This window comes from Caretta caretta, chromosome 4, assembly GCF_965140235.1.
Source record: "Caretta caretta isolate rCarCar2 chromosome 4, rCarCar1.hap1, whole genome shotgun sequence".
NCBI lineage: Eukaryota > Metazoa > Chordata > Testudines > Cheloniidae > Caretta > Caretta caretta.
In genome coordinates this window covers 21,539,141-21,561,309 of record NC_134209.1, presented here as the reverse complement: position 1 = coordinate 21,561,309, position 22,169 = coordinate 21,539,141, and the positions used below count along the sequence as shown (strand labels likewise).

Below are 22,169 nucleotides of genomic sequence, written 5' to 3'. Positions count from 1 at the left end.
CACCTCATACAAGTACTGAAGTGCAATCTCTTTATCATGAAAGTGTAACTTACAAGGGCAGATTTTTTTTGGTTACATAAGTGCACTCAAAACCAAAACAGTGTAAAACTTTAGAACCTACACGTCCACTCAGTCCTCCTACTTATTCTGCCAATCGCTAAGACAAACAAGTTTGTTTACATTGACGGGAGATAATGCTGCCCGCTTCTTGTTTACAATGTCACCAGGCGTTCGCACGGCACTTTTGTGGCTGGTGTTGCAAGGTGTTTATGTGCCAGATATGCTAAACATTAGTATGCCCCTTCATGCTTCGGCCACCATTCCAGAGGACATGCTTCCATGCTGATGATGCTCATTAAAAAAAATTAAATTAAATTAAAAATTAACTTTGTGACTGTACTCCTGGGGGGGAGAATTGTATGTCTCCTGCTCTATTTTACCCGCAGTCTGCATATATTTCATGTTATCATAGTCTCGGATGATGACCCAGCACATATTGAATCTATTGCCCCATGCCTTTATGTCAACTGTCTAAATGGGCCATCTTGATTATCACTCCAAAAGTTTTTTTCTCCTGCTGATAATAGCTCATTTTAATGAATTAGCCTCTTACTCCACCTTCTCATGTTCTCTATATGTATGTGTGTGTATATATATATATATATATCTTCTTACTATATGTTCCATTCTATGCATCTGATGAAGTGGGTTGTAGCCCACAAAAGCTTATGCTCAAATAAATTTGTTAGTCTCTAAGGTGCCACAAGTCCTCCTGTTCTTTTTGCAGATACAGACTAACATGGCTCCTACTCTGAGAGCCAGCACATGTTTGTTTTAAGAACACTTTCACAGAAGATTTGACAAAACACAAAGAAGGTATCGATGTGAGATTTCTAAAAATAGCTACAGCACTGGACCCAAGGTTTAAGAATCTGAAGTGCCTTCCAAAATCTGAGAGGGATGAGGTGTGGAGCTTGCTTTTAGAAGTCTTAAAAGAGCAACACTCTGATGCAGAAACTACAGAACCCAAACTACCAAAAAAGAAAATCAACCTTCTGCAGGTAGTGACTCAGATGATGAAAATGAACATGCGTCGGTCCACACCGCTTTGGATCGTTATCAAGCAGAACCCATCATCTGCATGGACGCACGTCCTCTGGAATGGTGGTTGAAGCATTAAGGGACATATGAATCTTTAGCACATCTGGCATGTAAATATCTTGTGACACCAACTACAACAGTGCCCTGCGAATGCCTGTTCTCACTTTCAGGTGACATTGTGAACAAGAAGCAGGCAGCATTATCTCCTGCAAATTGTAACAAACCTTGTTTGTCTTAGCGATTGGCTGACCAAGAAGTAGGACCGAGTGGACTTGTAGGCTCTAAAACTGTACATTGTTTTATTTTTGAATGCAGTTTTTTTACATAATTCTACATTTGTAAGTTCAACTTTCCTGATAAAGAGATTGCACTGCAGTACTTGTATGATATGAATTGAAAAATACATTTTGTTTTTTACAGTGCAAATATTGGTAATAAAAAATAAATAGAAAGTGAGCACTGTACACTTTGTATTCGGTGTTGTAATTGAAACTAATATCTTTGAAAATGTAGTAAACATCCAAAAATATTTACAATAAATGGTATTCTATTGTTGTTTAACAGCGTGAGTAATCGCAATTAATTTTGACATCCCTAATAAAAATGTGTAACTGCAGCAGAGGGCTCAAGGATAGAATCACGTACAGATGTGATCAAACACAGTTGATCTGAATTGGGCCAATATACTTTTGAACATGGGTTTTCTTCAACGGTGGGCAGTTAGAGAGTAATTCAATTTTCGGTTACTGCAAGCACCCTCCACTAGTAATTTCGCGGTAATCATAAACCATGTTATGCACCCTGCACTAGTAATTTCGCGGTAATCATAAACCATGTTATACATCCTGCTTGAAATGGGAAGGAAGGGAAAATAAGCCGTAATAAGTCTGTTGTACAAATTATTTGCATATTTTGTAAACACTGTGTGATAACTGACCTAGTCCATAGGCATCATAAAAGGGGGGAAATTCCTACCCTAAACTGTAGAATGCAAGAGCCAAATGTTCAGCTGGTGCAAACCGGTGTAGCCCCACTATTGACTTCCATGGCGCTGTGCCAATTTACACTAGATTAAGATCTCACCCAGTGGCTCAAATATATACACTCAGAGCCCAGTTGTGCTCTCCCACTCATACTGAATAGTACCTTACTACATACGTAATCTCTGTGACTTTAGTGAGTCTACCCATGAGTCTACTACTCACTGTGAGCAAGGGTGGCACAAGCTGGCTCTTAAAATTACACATCTAAGTGAACTGAAGCACTGAAATTTACCATTTGTAGAAGACTGTTTTATAGGATGTTCAAAGAGGCAAACGCCATTTCTCAAAGTAACATTTGTAGAGAATACAGTGTACCAGCTCAGATGAGTGATGAGAAATTATACGCCACAAGACAAAGAAGATTACAAGAATACGAAACAAAGATGTTTATATGATGATAATTGTTTTCCTTACATTAAAATTGGAAAGAGGAAATTCCAATGAATTGCCGCGATCATGTCAGCTTCAAATGGTATCTGGGTACCAATCCAAGCCTGTAATTAAATGCTCTCCGAGCACTCATAAATCATATGAGAGGGTAAGAGAGAAATTAGTTATAAGGTCATAAGTCAGTGGAAGTGCTGTGGTGATTCTGCTTCTCAGGCAGCTTCAAAAATCCCCATATGAACAAATAGTACAGAAACCCTTCGAGCTCTCTTTCTTTTAATCACAGTGATGCTTGCAGAAGCATGCAATAAAACACTTACTAAAGGGGATCAACCCTTATAAAGGAGAAACAATGCTGTGGGAGCAGAAAAGCTGCCATCTATTGACATCAATGCAGAAGTTTGATCTTACTGGGATAAGCGATGACCCTAATGCTGGGGGAATGGGAGGGGAACCACACGGAGACATCATCATTCTGTAGAGTGTCCTGTTACTATGCAAAGCATCTATCTGTCAGCGCTCTGTCCAATCAGGAGACTTACTTTATCATACTGTTTTCCCTAATCCTTGCACAACTTTGAGGAACAGTCTGTGATATCAAAGCACATAGTAACCTACTGCTTTTGCCTAATGTTAGCATTCTTATACTTCCTTGGGGCTTGTCTACACAGGGGAGTTATTCTGGAGTAAGGCTGGGAGTTAATTTCAAGTGCTATAGCTATTCTAGAATAACTCCCTGTGTGGATGCCCTTATTCTGGAGTAAGTGTCCAAAGAGGGAGTCATTCCTGAATAGTTATTGCGGAATAGCTTATCCCAAAATAGCTATTCTGGTCAATTTCTCTGTGTAAACAAGCCCTTCAAAAATGGAGAAATCTATCCACAGATTTTTGAATCAATCTGCTATTAAATTTCACTGCATTGTCACTGCTCAAATTCTTTCACACATTGAGGGAGGTACATCAGATGTTCTGGATTAAGGGAATAGCGGCGTCTCCTGTGTTCTTAAGGTGAAAACCACAAAGCAAAGCAAAATGATTCTGCTACCTTAAACAGACAAAAACTTTGCACCCATGTGAGAGGAGAATGACGCCTACGCTGATTTAGATAATAAAAAAAAATGGTAACAGAATACACAGCCTTTTTCTGAGTTACTGGTCAAATCCAGCCCAGTTCAGTAGCGATCATGAATTGCTAACATCTGATGGCTCTTCAGTGGTATACACAGGGCCTGGTTTACAATGGCTACCAGTGGCACCATAAGCCGGGCCCATGCTCAGAAGGGGCCCCGGCCTGCTCTGCTTGCACTGTGCCCCGAGACCCCCCCCATCCCGCCCACCACTTGCTCCTCCCAGCAAGCCCACGGCTTATCTCTGCCCCCTGGCCGGCCCTCCAGCTCCGGGCAGCCTCTGCTTCCCACCACCTGTGGGGCCCCGCCTGTCTCCCCGGAGCTGAGCCACCTGGGACTGGTGCAGAAGCCTGGCCAGTCTCAGCCAGTTGTGGGGAGAACAGGTGGGGAGGGAGCCTTGGGTGGGCCCCTCCAGTCAAGTGGGGCCTGAGGGAGCCTGGCTGATCTCGCCACTCCCGAGGGGCCAGAGCGATTCCCCGGCCCGGGACCAGCCCTGGCTGCACTGGCAGCTCAGCCCGGCAGACACAGTCGCCCCCCAGCAGGGCCGGTGTGTGCAGGGGGAGGCAGGGCGTGGGGGAGTGGGTCTCTTGAGGGTCTGGGGGGGTGGGGCTACTGGGCTGTGAGGGGGTGAGGAAGATCTCTGTCTGTTGGGGCACTAGGCAGTGGGGGTTCTGTGTGGGGTGCTGGGCAGTTGTGGTGGGGCTGTGGGCAGGGGGGCGCTGGGCAGGGGTGGGGTTGTGCAGGGCACCGTGTGGTGCAGCATGGACAATTGTGCGTCTGGCAACTGCCGGTTTGTAAACAGTGCCCTCGCACTGGGCTGGGCGGACCATGTCATGCCCCTGGCCGGCCCCTTGCTCTGGGGACCAACACCGCACCGTGCTCCACTGCCCCCATGGGGGCCCACAAATATGTTTTTCACGAAAGGTTAATCCGGCCCTGGATCTACATGAAATGAATTGGAGGTCTCAGTGGTACTTAGTGGACTGGTGTTCCCACCACAAAAACCACAGCCAGTATTGATACTAATGATCACCCTTGCTGGCAGGCTGTGTACAGGGCCGGAGGCTGAACTACCCTCAGACCTTGAGAGAGCAGCCCTCCGGGTCAAGGTTAGGCACAAGGGTGGGGTACCTGGCATTCCTCTTGCCTGGGCTGTAATTTAATGGAGCATTTCAGACTCCCGAGCTGATTCCATGGCAGCCAGATGCTGTATTGCCCTGGTGGGAACATGAGAAATGTAGATAGACCTGAGATTAGATAAAACAGCTGCCAATCCAGCAAGGAACACTCATTTTTTTCAAAGCCATTCAAAGAGTGCTCTGGGCAACAGAACAGCCAAACAGCTCCTCCTACACATAGCGGATACAGACAATGATCAGCCATTGGTCCTTCCTGCTAGACTGGGGTCTCATCCCACTAAATTCACGGTAGGTAAATTTAGAACAAATAAAAGGAAACCCTCCAGGCAGTGTTCAGTCAACCATTGGCATTTACTGCTGCAGGAAGTCGCAGTCAAGTGCTGGGGCTGGAATTCTTTAACTGGCTGGCTAATATTATGACCAATAATAACATTTAAAATAACGCTTGCTAAAAATAAGGACCATGAAACCACAGGCTTCAGGGCCTCAGATGACAAGGGCCAGGAAGGAATTCCTTGTCCGCCACCCCAGTACAGTGCTGTGCAAGGGGTGAGGTGCATGGTGGGAGGTTTGGGCTCCTCTCTCCAGCACCAGGTATAGGTCACTGCTAGAGTAGAATAAGCAACGGCAGATCCAGTGTTTCCGCTGTATTCAGTGCTCTACTTTACAATGAAAGAGGCGCCCAGGCTCAAGCAATTAGGGGCCGGGGCTCAAGTAATCTTTTTACATTCATAAGGGATGCAGCCCCAGAGGTGCTGGGGCTATGAACTGCCAAGCCTGGAGGTGCCAGGGCTCAGCTCTGGCACAAATTAAGCACTAACTGTATTGATTCTTGCAGAGACCAAAGACACACGGAGCCCGTTCCTACCCTGAGGGACACTGGTGTAAAGTGAGAGCAACTTCATGGAAGCCCCTGGAGTGTCTCCAGAAGGTCAGGAGCCTTGTCAGGAGGGATAGCTCAGTGGTTTGAGATAGCTCAGTGGTTTGAGCATTGGCCTGCTAAACCCAGAGTTGTCAGTTCAATCCTTGAGGGGGCCATTTAGCGAAAATTGGGGATTGGTCCTGCTTTGAATAGGGGGTTGGACTAGATCCCTTCCAACCCTGATCCTCTATGATCCTATGAGGAGGATTGCAGCCACCCCACCTGTGGGCCGCTCTCATTTCCCACCGTGTAAATCCGGAATAAGTCCATTGCCTGGGGGGGGAGCTACTCCAGATCTACCCGGGGGTAACTGAGAGCAGAATTTGGCCCACTGATTTCCAGCCCTTGGAAGCTTTCCTTTCCTTCCTGCCCTGCCGCAGGTGCCTGGTTCTCGCCTACCCCAGCAGCAGGGGCTGGTCCTCTGCCCCGGCCAGGCGCCCCTGCCGCCTGGAGCTAGGCCGGGGCCAGGGTCTCTCCCTCCCGCCGCGCGGGGGGTCCTGGCGCCCCGGGGCGCGGCGCCGCCTGGGCTGGGAGGAGCAGAGGGGCCCGCCCGGTGACCCGGCCCGGCGGCGTGCGAGGGAAGCCGGGGGCGGAGGAGGGATTCCCCGGCCGGCCGGCGGCTGCACAGCCGGCTCGCTGAAGCAATCCTCCCCGGGGCGGCGGGACAGGGCGGCCGGCCCCAGCCTCCGCGGCCGGCCCCGGGATTTCGTCACATGGGAACCCACGCCGCGGCTTCCGCCTCCTCCCGGGCAGGCTATAAAGGGCGAGGCGGCGGCGGCCGGGGCTGCAACCAGCCTGTGGCCGACGCCGGAGCCGCCCGCTGCCCTAAAGCGCCAGCGCCGCGTCTCCCCCGGGATCCGGAGCGGTGCGGGATGGACGCCGGTGGCTGCCCGAGGATGCGGAGCGCGCTGCTTTGCCTCGGTAAGCGGCGCCCTGGGGGGCTCTCCTGAGCGCTCCGCGGCGGGGGCCCGGGGCAGGCTCTGGCGTGGCCCGCCGCCCATGCCCTGCCCGCCTGCCGTGCGTGCCCCGCTGCCCCTCGTGGGAGCGGGCAACCGGAGCTGGGCTCCCTCCAGCCGTGGCGCACGGGAGGCCGGAAGGGAGGCGGCGAGTCTCTGCACGTCCTTCCAGCAGGTTTTCTCTGCATCGCCATGGCAGGCAGCAGGGAAGGTCCTGTCGACTCGGGCGGCCTGAGCCTGCGGGGCTGCTTTGAATGGAGCCCTCTGGTGAAATCGCAGAGGGCTGTTGTCGCTGAAGGGCGGGCTCGGGCTCGGGCTCGCCGGCCTCATTGGTTTCTGGCAAGGCTTTTTAGCAGGTTTAGGGCCAGGTGTCCTCCGCACTGATCAGTAGCTGAGACTGGCCCCAAGGAAAGCAGTGGCTTTGCTTGGGTAGTAAGGTGGCAGGTGAGGGTATCACATCTGTAGGTGTCCACAAGGTCTCCCTTGCTTTCAGCTGCCTCATGGTTTTAGAAAATATTAATCCCTTAAGGGGGAAAAAAAACAATTTTGTGTTCTGTTATTTCTTGTTTGCAGGGTAGCTGTAGCCCTGTTGGTCCCAGGATATTAGAGAGAGGGGGTTCCTGGGGAAACATCTTTTATTGGACCAACTTGGACTCCAAAGCTTCTCTCTCTCATCAGCAGAAGTTGGTCCACTAAAAGATGTTTCTCCACCCACCTCATCTCTCTGTTTCTTGGGATCTGAGCAGCAAGCTGGGCTTTTAAAATCTCAGGACCATCCTTGCAGTCTCATGAAGACAAAACTCCCATTGACCTCAATGAGAGCTCTGCATCTGTAAGGACTGTGGGATCCCACCCTCTATATATGGTAATCATCATCCCATTCAGAGAAGGTCCTGCGGTCTTTAACTCTCAGTGACCTCAATGGGAGGTTTTCCCAGGACAGACTGAAGGGTAAGGGCCTGCCTTCTTCTCATAAAATGGTGACCAGTTTCCCCTGATGTCTAGGTTCTTCACCTTTTCAGTGCAGTGCAGTTCAGTTCAGTAATAAATTCAGTGTATGTCTGAAAGTTTGGCAAAGCCATGGGTTCCTAACCTGTGCATCTGTAGAGCTGGGACCCACGTTGATGGAGCAATAACAAATGCTTGTACTGCACCTTTGCTGGGCAGTGGTGGTGGTGACCCATGCTTATTGCTGCAAACTGACCAACTAAGAGCATGACTTAGCTTTGGTGCAAGGAAGATCAGAATCAGGCCCAGTGGGAGTTGTGCCCAGGTATCTGAGGGCAGAGTTGGGCCCAAAGTGTTTGAAAACGCCATTCATTGCTCTGTAATTCCAAAGTCTATTTTAATGTCTACAATGGGTTGTTAATTGAGACATTAAATAACAGAATTACATTGTTACCATACACCTAGTGCTTTTGAGCCTTCGCAAAGATGCTTAATTACAGAGCGGCTGTTTCATCATCTGCCAAGCCTATTTCAGCATGAGCTCATCAGTTTCTGTTTTCCACATTTACTTCCATGCCACTTTACATTCCAGCTATTATACCACCATCTTATTTGCCAACACGTTACAAATAAGCCATGGGCCTTTGTGATCTGGGCATCGACCGTTTCCAGCACAAGGATGACATTGAAATGTGTTGCGCAAATGTCTGCGAACTGATGTCTCTCTTGGCATGCGTAAAAGCCCCTAGTAAAAAGGCTAGATTTGACCACCCTTACTCACAGAGGGCCAGACTGTGATATGCCACGTTAAACCGAGCTGAATAGTGTGCTGCTCTACAAATGGACCCATTGGCTTCAGTGGAAGTAAGGTGCTCCTCAGTAAGAGCCAGATTCCTTCACTCTGGCCTATGGAAGAAGAATGTGCCTCCTAAAATCTACTCCACATTCCTAGTTTTGGAGGGGATGTGTCTTTCCGGCCGCCACCCTTAAACCCTAGTCTATTTCATGACCGAATCTTATAAAACGATTTAGAGAAATTACTGTGGGCCACAGTGTGATCCTCTTATTCATACTGAAGAGCTCCTTCCCCCCAGAGGTTGTCCCAGTCAGTCCTTGATGCTGCTTTTAGAAGTAAGGCGCTACTACCTGGATGAGCGTATGGGTCTGATAGTCTGGCCCTTTGTGATCTAAGGAGTTGTGGTCCAGAATCTTTAAACCTCTTGAACAATTTCTCAGCTGATTTAGAGCACTAATGTAAAGGTGAACTTGTGTTCAGGAAGGTAAACCTAGAAAGGAATCATTAGCATGGATTGGGCAGCCCTGCGAGAGAGGCTTATTTTTGCCTACAACACTTTTAGCCAGTCCTGTAAAAGATGTATTAACTAGGAAAAAGAAATGTTATTTATAAGGTTAAAGCAGCTAAACAATCAAATTGAGGGCATTATCACCGTGACGCTAGCTGAGAGATGATGATAGTAGCTGCTATAACATGGAAGCTTTACATGTCCTTTAGGGCTAACCCAAGCTAAACAGCTAGGGACCCCTTGCTCATGCTTAGAACTCTTCACCTCTCAGACTTCAAGCAGCATTGGGATACTAATTCCTTCTTAACAGGGATTTTCCCCCCCTTCTCTGGCATTCAAGTTGTGATGGGATGGGGGCTTGTACACTACCTGCTTCAGAGATGTGGGGAAGCAATCAACAAAGTCTTTTGTCTACTGATGCTCCACAGTCCATAGTGTCTATAGGCCTTTTTTTGTTGGGAAGGAGATAACCACAAGAGGGGTTATTTCACATTTGGTAATGCTTCTCTGTGGTTTTACAGTCTTGGCAAACGTGTTTATAGTTACAGAACAAACACTTAAACATTCCCTTATAACATGGGATACAGATATAACATGCAGCATCCTACAAGCATTCCATAAAGTTTGAGCACATTCTTATAACTCTAATATCTATTTTAACAATACTAACTCAGAGACGAGCCAGACAACTATGTGTTTGTAAGCGATCAGTGAGGCTGAGTGGCATTGGGATGAGCTGGCACTTGATCTGCCAGCGTCACGGTAATAATGCCCTCAATTTGATTGTCCGTAATCCCCACTTAAAGATGCACCAAATTGCACTGAATTAAAAGATTAGCTCATCTCCACCACTAACCTACATCCAAATGTAATGATATGCAAATGTGCTAATTAACATATATATTAACACATTCCACTGATGACAGTGGAAACTTTTTCCAAAGACGCTTTCCCAGAGGTGCACAGGGAGGAATTCAGACAGCACATCCTAAGCGTGGACATTATAAAATACACCGTTACTTTTAATGGGCCCAATCCTGCCCCCTTCTGACGTCAAAGGCAGTTTTGCCATTGACTTCAATGGGTGTAAGATCGCTTCATTTAATTTGGGACTTGATTAGTTGAATTATGCCTTCCATGAACAAACTGCTACACAGCATGGCCCAGAACTTAGTGGTAAAACACACTCATTTGTGCCAGCCTAACTTATGCACCCAAATACTAGATGGGCCCACACAACTACCTGATTTACAATGTACATTTGGAACTTGCACAGCTAAGTCACTTGCACACAGTTATTTATGTGTGCATAGCTTTCTCTCTCTTGTACTGTATTGAAATGTGGGGCGTGTGACCTTGCTAACCATGGTCAGGAATGTTCCTCCATGTTAAATTCATATATTACTGATGACAAGTAAAACCTGAGAAGTGACAAAATGACATCTAAGAAACTATTTCAAAAATAAAAAGGTTGGCCTATATTGCCTTAAAATGGGTTTAAATTTGCTGGAAGGATGTGACATAGATAACTGAGAATCAGGTCCATTGTAATTGGAACATATTAGAATTACTTTTACCTAAGACCCTACTGACCACTCTTGGTAGCTGCAAAAAGAAAAGGAGTACTTGTGGCACCTTAGAGACTAACCAATTTATTTGAGCATGAGCTTTCGCTGTTGCATATTGCACATCTGTTATGGAAAATCCCTGGTATACCACCCTTGGTCTGATTCTCTTCACCCCACACTTGGTCAACAGCATTAAGATTCCAGTAAGGCAGCCTGCAAGTATGACAATGCTAACCTTTCGTAAAGCAGGAAAAAGCATTCCATTTACATTCCAGCCATGCAGCAATAAATGTAAAAGTAACATTCCAGTGAATCGGTAATAAATACCCTCCATCTTGCTACACTCTGCAGTACAAGATAACAGTATTTGCTTACTGATCAAGGTAGTGGTATTAATACAAACAGGACCCCACCTTTCCCAGAATCCTCATTCGACACTCACCATAGCAGCAATAGACACATGCGTGTTGTGAAATTAACAGCCACCTGCAGGTAGTCATTATGGGAAAGGCTCTCCGCTTCGATCTACAATGCAGATCCCTTATCCACCACCCGGATCGCCTTTGCACTCCCATTGACGTCACTGGGAATTGCGTGTATGGAAAAAGGCCAGAATGTGCAACAAAGATCCCCTGTGCAGATTGGAGAGGAGAATTTTGTCCTAATGCCAGAAGATACAAAGGTGTATCTGAAAATGTACTTGCCATGTTGTGCTTTTGTAATGAACTTCTCCCCCCCACCTATCTGCAATCGCCTAACAAAGGAGCCCATCAGCTATTCTGCATAGGCAGCAAGTGACATGTTTTCGTCTGGGCTCTGACATTGCTGGCTTATTTTGTCTCTTTCTGTTGCTTAAATATGCATGTGTTCACTGTCTCAGGATGGACAGTACTGGGCCCCATTGAAGGGAAGTGTTGATAGGAGACACCTGGTATACCATTCAGGACTAAAGAAAGTTGCAGCTTTTGCACATACAGGGATTTCCAACTCTTTAGTTAGGGTTTTTAGTAAGGCCAGGTTCTGATCTCATTTACACTGGTGTAAATCCATCCGAAATCTCTTAATTTTAGTAGAGTCATTCTGGATTTACAGTCGTGTAAATGAGATCATACCTATTCTTTTTCTTTTTCACCCAACAGAGCCTAATGTCTACAAAGGATCTAGAGCCTCTTGGATTAAATTCTGCTTTCTAGTACATATGCACGGTCCCCATTGGCTTCAGTGGGAATTGTTTGTGTGAACCTATAAGGCAGAATTTGGCTTGTGCTATTCTCTGGAGAGCAGGTGAAGCTGGTCTCTTAAATTCACAGAATTTTTGTGGGTGTGAGATGAGAGTTGGGTTAGTTGACACTTATACATTCAACATTACCCCTGTGGTACAGTAGTGTGAGTGGGGTGCTTTTGAAAACCCAACTCCCTACCATTGATTTCAATGGGAGCAGAGTTCGGCCAACGTTGAGCACTCTTAAAAATCTCGGCATCAGTACCCAACTACCAGGGGCAAGCATCGTGAGTCAAGGATCTTGTACAGGTAAACCTCCCATCCAGGGAGATATTTACTTGGGGAAGGAGCTCAGGATTTGGTCTGTGTTTTGGCCCAGGTCCTCAGCTGGTGTAAATAAACATAGCTCTACTGTAACAAATGCAGCAACATCGATTGACGCCAGCTGATGATCTGGCTCTTTGTTTCTAAATGTGAATTCATTTGAAAGGTCAGGTTTTGGGGTTTTGTTTTTTTCCCAAAAGCACTATGTGTTGGGGTAACACTGCTACACTCAGTCAAATGGTCCCATTGAAGTCAATGGCCAACACTCTGTGCCTTTGAAAAACCCACCTCGTAAAGGAAGCCCACCTGGAGCCCTTCCCTACTCCCATCTCATGCAATGGGAGTTTTGGCTGAGTAATGCTGGCAGGATTTAATTTTCATTGATTTGGAATATTTTTAATGTTTTTTTTTTTTTTTTAAAAAACAAAAACAAACAACCGTTTGTTTTCCTGTGACATAACACTGTTCCAATGGCTTCCCCCGGCAAAATAGGAATCTATGCCCACTTTTCCCGTTACACTAGCTATACTAGATAAAGATGTAAACTGAGTAATCGTCTCATTGTTTCATTAAAATGTTGGGTTTCAGAATAGGAAGTGACAAATATATATTTTAAGAGGGACAGAATTGACGTGACTCCATGGTTCATGTGAAATACATAGCACTTGGAAGTGCCTTGTTAACTGAAATGAAGGAGAAAAGGGAAGCCTATTAGCAATAGTATAAAATGGAGTGGCAGCAGGAAGTCCGTAATCATTTTGGAACTGACGTGGCTGAAACATAAGGATACTTTCTAATAACTGGAAGTTTAATAAAAAGGATGATCGCGAAATTATGAAGGCACACTCCCTTCATTAGGCACTCATGACCTGACAAGTTGAAAGATGCTCGCAGCCCAAAGGCAAAGACAGAAATTACAGACTGCAATGGAATGGGGCTGACAATTAAACAGTTCATGAGCGGGTTAGCTTGTGACCACAGCAAAGGTGTTAGCAAAGCGGATTTCGTGACCAGTTTGGGCAAAGATTGATTATTCATCATGGGACTTCCGAATATTTGTAAAGATTAGTATCAAAACCTGTGCGGGGATGCACATTCCATTGATGGAATACCTGAAATCTATACTGGGGCAGCACCTTCTAACTCGAAGGACGCCAGAGTGCTTTACAAACTGTATCTCTAGGATTTCCCCTCATTGCTATCATGTGGCCACCTCTGCTATGCAAATGCAACAGCCATTCTGTGTCAGCAATACGGCACTGTGTGGATTTTTGGAGGTGAACTGAAGGGAAATGTACCCAGTTTAAACTACAGAGCCAGAGACTAGTCACACTTTTCCTGGGATCTTGTTCCTATTTCTCAATGGTTCACAAACCAATACACATGCAAATACAGCTGGAATTTTCCAAGGCACTGAAGGGAGTTAGGCACCTAACACCCATTGATGCTCAATGGTGACTGAGTGCCTGACTTCCTTAGGCAATACTGAAAAGGAGTACTTGTGGCACCTTAGAGACTAACCCATTTATTTGAGCATAAGCTTTCATGAGCATAAGTTTTCGTGATGCATCCGATGAAGTGAGCTGTAGCTCACAAAAGCTTATGCTCAAATAAATTGGTTAGTCTCTAAGGTGCCACAAGTACTCCTTTTCTTTTTGCGATTACAGACTAACATGGCTGTTACTCTGAAACCTGTCATTAGGCAACACTGATGATCGCCACCTACATGTGATTGCATGCACAAATGGGATATTTATGTGCATAGATGGCCAGTTAAGTATTTAACTAGCCATTTGAATGAGCAAATATCTAGCTTGCGATCTCAGGCCTGATAACCATGTGTGTGGTACAAAATCAAACCCTTGGTGACCAGCTTTCACACAGGCATCATCTGAGCAGATGGTGTCCCCTAAACCCCAGAGCAGGGTGTTGGTTCAATGCTGAGTCAGCAGAAAGAGTGCCATCTGCTGAGTCACCAATGCTTCCCGCAGCATCTGGGGGGTTGCCTTTTAAAACTCCTCCTCAGTACTTGACCTATTTTGGTCTTGCTTGATTTATGAGTTCTAACAATATTAGTCTCCCCATTAACTTCAATTGGGCAAGCCCCGGGAATGGGAGCCTAGCATTTAAAAACAAATTTATTTAGGAGATCAGCCAAAACTTTAAAAGGTAAATGGCAGTGAAGACGTGAACTTTCTTGTATTTTGAGTGCAAATTTTGTGTGAGAAGTTCCTATTGCATCAATGGAGTATGTACATCCCAGTGTGGCATTTGGTACTTAGTTAGATCAGTGTGAGATCCATGGCCCCAAATCGGCAAAATGTCTGAGCACATGCTTAAGTTCCATTGAAGTCCATGGGATTTCAGCATGTGCTTAAAGGTAAGCATGTGCTTACGTATTTTTACATAGTCAGGACTCATGTCTGTGAGGCTCATACCACTGAGGCTGCAGTCAGAACATGGGTCAAATCCTGTTCCCCTTCTCATTCATAGAATCCCAATTCAACAAAGCATTTAAGCACATATTTAAATTCATCCCTACTGAACCTAGCAGTTAAACACAGGTTTAAATTAATCCTATTCCTATCACTATGTACTTTGCTGAATTGGGGCCATAGACCTCCAACATGGTGGTTTTATTATTGATGATTGCATTTTAATATTTGTGTTTGGATTGGTTGATCCTAAGGACCATACCTGTATTTGTTCTCTGGCTATATTAGTAGGTTTATGTTGAGATTACGATTAAACTCCAGAAATAAGTAAAGAAAATCTCTCAAACTGAGTAGTACTCCAAATACTATAACTAGAAGAGATTCCTCTAACACCACTTTTATTTCTTGGTGCCATTAATAGGAATTTTTGTTATTTGTCTGTCCCATAGGCTTTTATCTATTGCAAGCTGTCTTTGGTACAACAGTGATCCCGTTATGTGAACCAAATGAAATGGAAAACTGTACAACAGCGCTGAGTAAGTACGACATTTTAACACTGCCTCTTTAAGGACTTGGCCCGTTCAGCAAAAGTCTTCAGCGTCTGGCAATCCCTATTTTTCTCAGTGGGAGCTGAGCGCTTTTAAAAACAAAGTGAGTTAATATTTTAGGGCCTGCAAGGTGCTGGGGCTGAGAAGAGTTCCAAAAGGTACTAAGCATCTGGCAGGATCCAACCCTGAGTCTCTATTGCCTTTTATTAAACCGAGTGTTAAATAATTATGCATCAGAAAACAATTCACTGTGGTACAGTATCAACTGAAATAGCTACTCTTGTATCCAGAATTCCCAATAGAAAAAACAATTGGGGTGGGATTTTCAAAGCCCATCTCAAGGGTTTGGCTGCCTAAACCCTATTTATTTTAATGGGAATTGGCTAGGGCTGAAATTTTCAAAGCCTAGGTTTCATAAGAATAAATGCAAATGATACAGATAAACTCTGAGCAGTGTTAAGAAATGCAGGCAAAATTGTTGCAAAAAAGACTAACAAAACATTAACCAAATCTACTTCCAGTTCAGACGGAGAATAACCCGCGGGTGGCTCAAGTTGGGATAACCAGATGCAAGGCTGAAATGCAAGACTACTGCTTCCATGGGCAGTGCATGTACCTTGTGGACCTAGACGAACATTACTGTAGGTAAGAGGAAATCTGTAGAATACCATTTTGCCATTTCTTCCTGAGTTTGAGTGCATATGTGAATTGCACGCAATTGCATGAACTGGCTTTGATCTCACCTGTCACCTGCTTTCAGACTCTGTCACATGAAAATCAAAAGCAATTTAGGGCACTGATGCAGTGAGGTATTTAAGCATTTGTCAAACTTTAAGCATATGAGTAATCCCCTTGATTTCAATGGGACTTGAATTCAGTGGTTTGAACTGACTGCAGTCAATTGGACTATGCGTGTGCATAAACTTAGGCACATGCTTAAATATCTTGCTGAATCGGAGCCTGAACCCGGAGAGGGAAAAAACAAAATAATGGCAAGTCACATAGGATGGCCCATTAGTACAGATCTTAAACTAGTCATTGGTCAATCATTGCAGCAATGCGTAAGTCACTTACGCTGGTGTAAATGAGGAGTAACTCTCTGGATTTACACCAGTGGAAAAGAGGAAAATGTGCCCAACAACTTCTACATAAAGCATCTGACTTCCCAAGCCTGGTTTGGGCCAAACAGCCCATTGTTTCTTTATGAGCTTTGCCTCCACATGGCCCTGCAGGGCCAAGATCCTGGATATCTTATGAAGGCATTACCCTCTTCCCAGAGATGCTAGAGCAATGGGGTTTATTGAGAAACCAATTCAATCCTAGAAATTAGACATGGAAAGGAGCTGTTATCATCTGGTCTTGCATGTGCCGTTGCATGATTGTTCTCTGCAGGAAATTTTCTGGAGCTTCCCCATCCATAGTCTTCCATATTGACATTGGGTTTCAAACCAACACGGTGTATTTTTCTATAACAGTGACTTCCTTTGTTTTTTCAGGTGTGATGTAGGCTTCTCCGGGGTCCGATGTGTGCATTCGGAACTTCTCAAACAGCACCTGAGCAAAGAATATTTGGCACTGACCGTTATTTTAATCCTATTTTTCCTCATTACAATCTTGGTTACAACATACTACTTATACAAATGGTAAGGCACTCTCCTATTTTACTGTGTGCTCTTAAAATATGACTCAGCTTCTTTCAAGGGAGAAAAGCTTTGGTTTTAACGAAGATGTCAGATGAGGAGTTCACAAAGAAGTGACACTGAGATTTTTTTTTTCTTCTTGATTACATTAAGTTTTTTCAGATACCGTGCATGCTTATTACACTGCGCTTATTGACTTAACTACTTTTGAAAAGGGTGGATTAATTATGTTTGCTTTGGCTACATGATCATAAATGAAACTTTGTGTATTTGCTAAAATGTATGATACATTGTTGGCATCCTGAATAGCACTAGTTCAAACAATAGACTCACATTGCTAGGGCACAGCTCTATCCACTGAATATAGAGAGAAACTAGAATGAAAACCATCTGGGGCCATGCCCACAATCCGGACAGCAGGAAGTGTGGGCTCACCCTTCTCTGTAAGGATATGGGGCAGTTCTATGGAACCACCACTAGATGAGTCAGACTTGGCTCAGAGTCCTGTGGCACCTTATAGACTAACAGACTGATTGGCGCATAAGCTGTTAGTCTATAAGGTGCCACAGGACTCTTTGCCGCTTTTACAGATCCAGACTAACACGGCTACCCCTCTGATACTTGACTCAGTTATCTACTCCAGACTACTCAGGTTCTGACTCCTGGTTTGGCTGTTTCGTCACCAGACAAGTACCCACTTGTATAGAAAATCTAAATGCTTAAGCAAAAAGAACCAAGCAATAAGTAAGCAAAAAATAACTAAGCAAAAAGGATAAAAGGGGGTTAATGTCAAATAATCACCTTAATCTAGTTACCAGGTTGGTCCAACCATAACCATTAAACCAACTGTTCTTTAATAAGCTATCTAATACATTTGGTATCATGGGATGTTTGTTCAGCAGTCAACATTATCCATCTCCAGGCCAATTGGTATTTTTATATATACTGCAGAATGGCTGAGACAGGGAGGTTCACAGCACTCCCGGGTTGAAGACTACATTCTGATGCTAGTTTAGGCAGCCTCCCCAAACTATGGATGGTTAGGTGACCGCAAATCTTTCTCTATCCCTAGAAGGGTTCTCTGAAATGTTCCAACATAACTCAAGACAACATAATTTGTTGCACTTTACAACTCAAAGGAATAGCATAGGTGAGGATAATGTGATTTCTCAGTATTAAATACACAACTTCTAATGTGTGATCTTTCAAATAGCAAGATTATTTAACCTAGGGCTGTTGTGGGTGTTTTACCTAGTCTCTGGGTGCTGTTTGCAGTTAAATTCTGTGGGTTCTTTGTGTGCACGTATGCCCACCCTCTCATTACTACTAGCAATCTGCTGGAGTTCAAAAAAATTCCAAGGGTAAGAATACTAAAATGGAGGCATCACTCTCCTAACAAAACGTAGAAAAAGGAAACAAACCCCCAAAAGGTCAATACTTATGCAGGAGGCTTGTTGTATCTATTGTGGTTTAATTCAGGTCTATGGTTGAAATGGTTAGCTGGTGATTTTCTTGGTTCAGTTGTTGAACATAAGCTCTACCCAGCCAGCAGAAGTCTAGCACTTCATGGGATTTAAGAAAACGTTTTTGTACTTTGTTGAACAGGGAAGTTTTTTGCTCAGCACCTTGTAGGGTGAAAGCTTCTATGGAGAAGTGGAATAAGTGTTAGAGCTGCTAAGTGGCCTTTTCATTCAGGCACAGTTATGCGTTTCATTGCTTTTTCTCTGGAGGCAACGTTTTAACAACCTCTCTGATCTTAATATTTCCAGGTACCAAAACAAGAAGGAGAGGCAAGCCAACAACCAAGAATACAAGGAGGTTGATGTCCATGAGAAGAACTCAGCGCTGCTTCCCTAGTGAAGGGGGAGAGAAACACACACACAGACCAAGGATTTGTCAGCTCGCAGCTATTTAATATTAACCTTATTTTATTAATATTTATATGTTCTAAACAAAACAATTTAAATTTGTGTTAATCAGAATCAATATACAGGTCAAAAATGGATTTTTTTTTTTTAGTATAAATATTTGAATGTCTCTTATTTTTAATGTTTTTATTTTTATTTTTTTATTTTAATGTTGAATATTTAATACTATCCAATGTGGAGATAAAAAAAAATCCTACCTCTACGTAGGATTATACATAGATATATATTTTTATAAAAAATGTAAGCTTTTTGCCAGTAATAGCTGGCCTACCAAAATACTTTGTTTTAAAAAAAAACAATACAATTTTGTATTTGTTCATGTGAACATAATGAATGTACTTTATGCTTCTTAAAATTAAGTCTTCTAAACTGGGTTGAATGAATGTGGTGTAACAATGGCAGGCAGTTTACCTGATCCATGCACTCGCCTTCAGGGAAGTTTCAGATAATCAGACATGAAAACATGGAAAGTACCTCTGGCCCTGGGAAATGTTGCTCCTCTATTCAGTCAGATGTTGATTGGTAATTTGTAGTTGGGGGTGTATTGTCATATATTTGCATCATGTTATGTTGCATACCTATGCAGGGGGGTTTTCACCAAAACTAAACTGAGGTCTAATATCCAGCTTTCAGTGAAGGCCTTGTTACTGGCACAATTTTGACACCCATATGGGAAAGTAAGGAGGTGTAAGATGTTCTCTTACTTTTCTAGGCAGGCTACTGGCTGCCCCTTAATTAGGGGAGATTGTAAATCAACCAATCATTACCACAGTCCTTTATAGCGAGGACTGTCTTCTTCTTCAGAATATTTAAGTCACACATTCCCTTACAACAACTCAGTTTGCATTTTGGGACCGATAAGCAACTGTTCTGTTAGCCTCATACATGCTGCCGGATAGGCCTTGTCCACACTAGAAAGAGTTAGCAGGCATAGCCAAAACTTTCAGTTGAGCACTGGAAAGTCTGACCCACACAGGTTAAAGGAGTGGAGAGGTGGCTGATGCTGCAAGGCAATTTGTCCCTGAATGCGCCCCCATCCTCTCTGTACATCCCACATATGGAGGCTACCACTGGCTCTTCTCTTCCTGTGACCAGACATGTCTCCCCACTGCCCCCTCCACCTGGCCAGTACAGATGGGGCTCAGCTGGTGGCTGAATGGCCATGGGTGAGAAGAAGCTGAAGCAAGATATGTTGCTACCGGGTCTGTGATACATGTGGAGGGGTGGGGGAAGTATCTCCCTTTGGTGGACACCCAGCAAGCCAGTTAGCTGTAAAATCCCTCTTGGTCTGTTCTCTGCTTGCTTTACCTGTAAAGGGTTAACAAGCACCCAGGTAAAAGAAAAGGAGTGAGCACCTGACCAAAAGAGCCAATGGGAAGATAGAACTTTTTAAAATAGGGAAAGAAACTTTCCCTTTGTCTGGTCTCTGGGCTGCAGGGACAGAGCAGCAATGCTGTATAAGGCTTGAACCAGGTATGAACCTTCCATACCTAGAAGAAATTATTTGGATAGGGAATGTTTAGTTAGACACAATCAGGTTTATATTTTATTTTGGCTTGTGGATCTCCTCTGTGCTAACCCCAAATGCTTTTATTTGCTTGTAACCTTTAAGCTGAAGCCCCAAGAAAGCTATTTTGGATGCTTGGTTTTTGGAATTGTTCTTTTAAATTCTAGCAAAAAATTCCAGATGTAATGTTTTCCTTTTTTGTTGTTAATAAAATTTACCTTTTTTAAGAACAGGATTGGATTTTTGGTGTCCTAAGAGGTTTGTGCACATTGTTTGATTAGCTGGTAGTTAATTTCTTTTGTTTTCTTTCTCCGCTCTTCCCCGAAGGGGGGCCGGGACTGAAGGGGCTTGAGGGTACCCCACAGGGAGGAATTCCCAAGTGCTCCTTCCTGGGTCCAAGGGGTGTGTGGTGTTTTTGTGTTTTGTTTTGTTTTGGTTGGTTTGTTTGTTTTTTTTGCATTTGGGTGGTGGCAGCGTTTACCAAGCCAAGGTCAGAGAGAAGCTGTAACCTTGGGAGTGCAATACAAGCCTGAAGAGGCCAGTATTAATGTTTAAAATCCTTGTGGGCCCCCACCTTCTGCACTTGGAGTGACAGAGTGGTGATTCAGCCTTGACAGGGTCCCACTGACCATTCGAAATGGGTGTGCATGTTGCTTTCCTCTGTTCCCCTCTGCTGTGGGATGCAGCTGATGGCCCAACAGTCTTCATCAAGCTCAGCTGTAGCTTCATCAACCCAATGACATATTTGTGGGAGTGAAATCTTACTGGAAACAAACTCAGTCCCATTGTGCTTTGGTGTTGCTGCCCTGGTGTTCCTCTGGCAGGTGGACTCAAAGCAGGGGTGACAATGACTGTACTGCCTACCCTGACTGGACCTCACCTCCAAATTTCCTTTCTTCTCTGGAACGAAGCAGGAGTGGAAGGGGTGCTAGGAAACTGGGTTTTTCTCTTTCACAAAACTCAGTACGGGCACAGGACACAACTGGTGTTAGCAGAAAAAAATAATTTTAATGCAGAATTTCTGGTGAATACGAGTAACACTTTTTGCAAACCATTTAGGCCAAAATTTGCCAGACTTTTACATTATTAACCAGTAGCTTCAGGTAGCTTGAAATCCTTAACAGAGACTGAGAGTGCAATTTGTTGGGATGGTGCCGAATTGGCGTGGCCGTACTGAACGAATGGTGCTAGAACATGGCTTGACATGACTGAACTGCGAAAGAGGATTCTGGGAGCAGAATCCTTCTCTTAGCATCAGGCAGATGCCAGAGGTGAAACTGACTGGCTCCATGCTGCGTGTAGGATCAATACTGATCTTTGGGTCAGCAAATAAGTCCACCTGAAAGCAAAGAACATGTGTAGAATGTCCTGAATGGAGCATGGGCTGATGGGGGCATATTGATCCTGTTGAAGGACATCACACAGGGGGCTGAAGTGAATGATTGATAAGGGAGTGAATGTGGGGTAATGTTCAGTTGGCATCGCTCTGCAGTCTCCTCCAAAAGTACTAACCATGTAAAAATTAGTAATCACACGCCCACTGGGCACGCTTTTAAGACATGTGACCCCTTTGAGGAAAGAGTATAAAAATCAAGCAAATTAAATTACTTGTTGGGGGCAATTTCTTAATTAACGCTTAAAGAAGCAACGCTGCTAGACAGAGTAGCCAAAACTCTGCTCCGTGGGCTCAAGTAGGACTGTAACCAGAGGGGTTTCCAGGCAGCCGAGGCCTGGCCTCAAGGGAATCCAAGACAGACCAGAGGGCTGAGGAGACCAGACCTGGAGGGAAGAAGTCATCCATAGAATTGGTAACCACCACTTCTGTTTGCCAAGCAGGAACTCTATGAGGCGAGCACAGGGCCTGTTTGTGTATGTTTATGAAAGAGAGGCTCGCTAAGAGGAATGTATAGCTCTTACTGTATAGTTCTTTAATGTCTAACATAGGAGTTATGTGCTTAATGTAACCCTTTACTGCTTGGGTAATTCCTTCTCAAATAAAGTGCAGTGTATGCAAGTTAATTACTGTGGCCCTTTTTCATTGGTATGACAGTAATCTGCTCCACTGGGAGC

The 22,169-nt window shown here is 44.5% G+C and overlaps 1 protein-coding gene across 1 annotated transcript; it reads left to right on the top strand.

Moving 5' to 3' along the window:
• The first annotated feature begins 6,286 nt into the window (after positions 1-6,286).
• EREG (epiregulin) lies at positions 6,287-20,329 on the top strand. The gene is made up of 5 exons (XM_048847758.2): positions 6,287-6,640; positions 14,926-15,012; positions 15,546-15,669; positions 16,521-16,667; positions 18,434-20,329. Exons 1-5 carry the CDS (start codon positions 6,433-6,435, stop codon positions 18,519-18,521), a joined length of 654 nt encoding a protein of 217 aa, XP_048703715.1. The 5' UTR covers positions 6,287-6,432; the 3' UTR covers positions 18,522-20,329.
• The last annotated feature ends 1,840 nt before the right edge of the window (positions 20,330-22,169 follow it).

What these genes read in the sequence shown, in the direction of transcription:
- EREG (XM_048847758.2), top strand. Translation starts at nt 6,433, where the DNA reads ATGGGAACCCACGCCGCGGCTTCCGCCTCCTCCCGGGCAGGCTATAAA. An exon ending in AAACTGTACAACAGCGCTGA is followed by an intron (nt 15,013 to 15,545) that starts GTAAGTACGACA and finishes ATCTACTTCCAG; the next exon opens with TTCAGACGGAGAATAACCCG. An exon ending in CTAGACGAACATTACTGTAG is followed by an intron (nt 15,670 to 16,520) that starts GTAAGAGGAAAT and finishes TTGTTTTTTCAG; the next exon opens with GTGTGATGTAGGCTTCTCCG.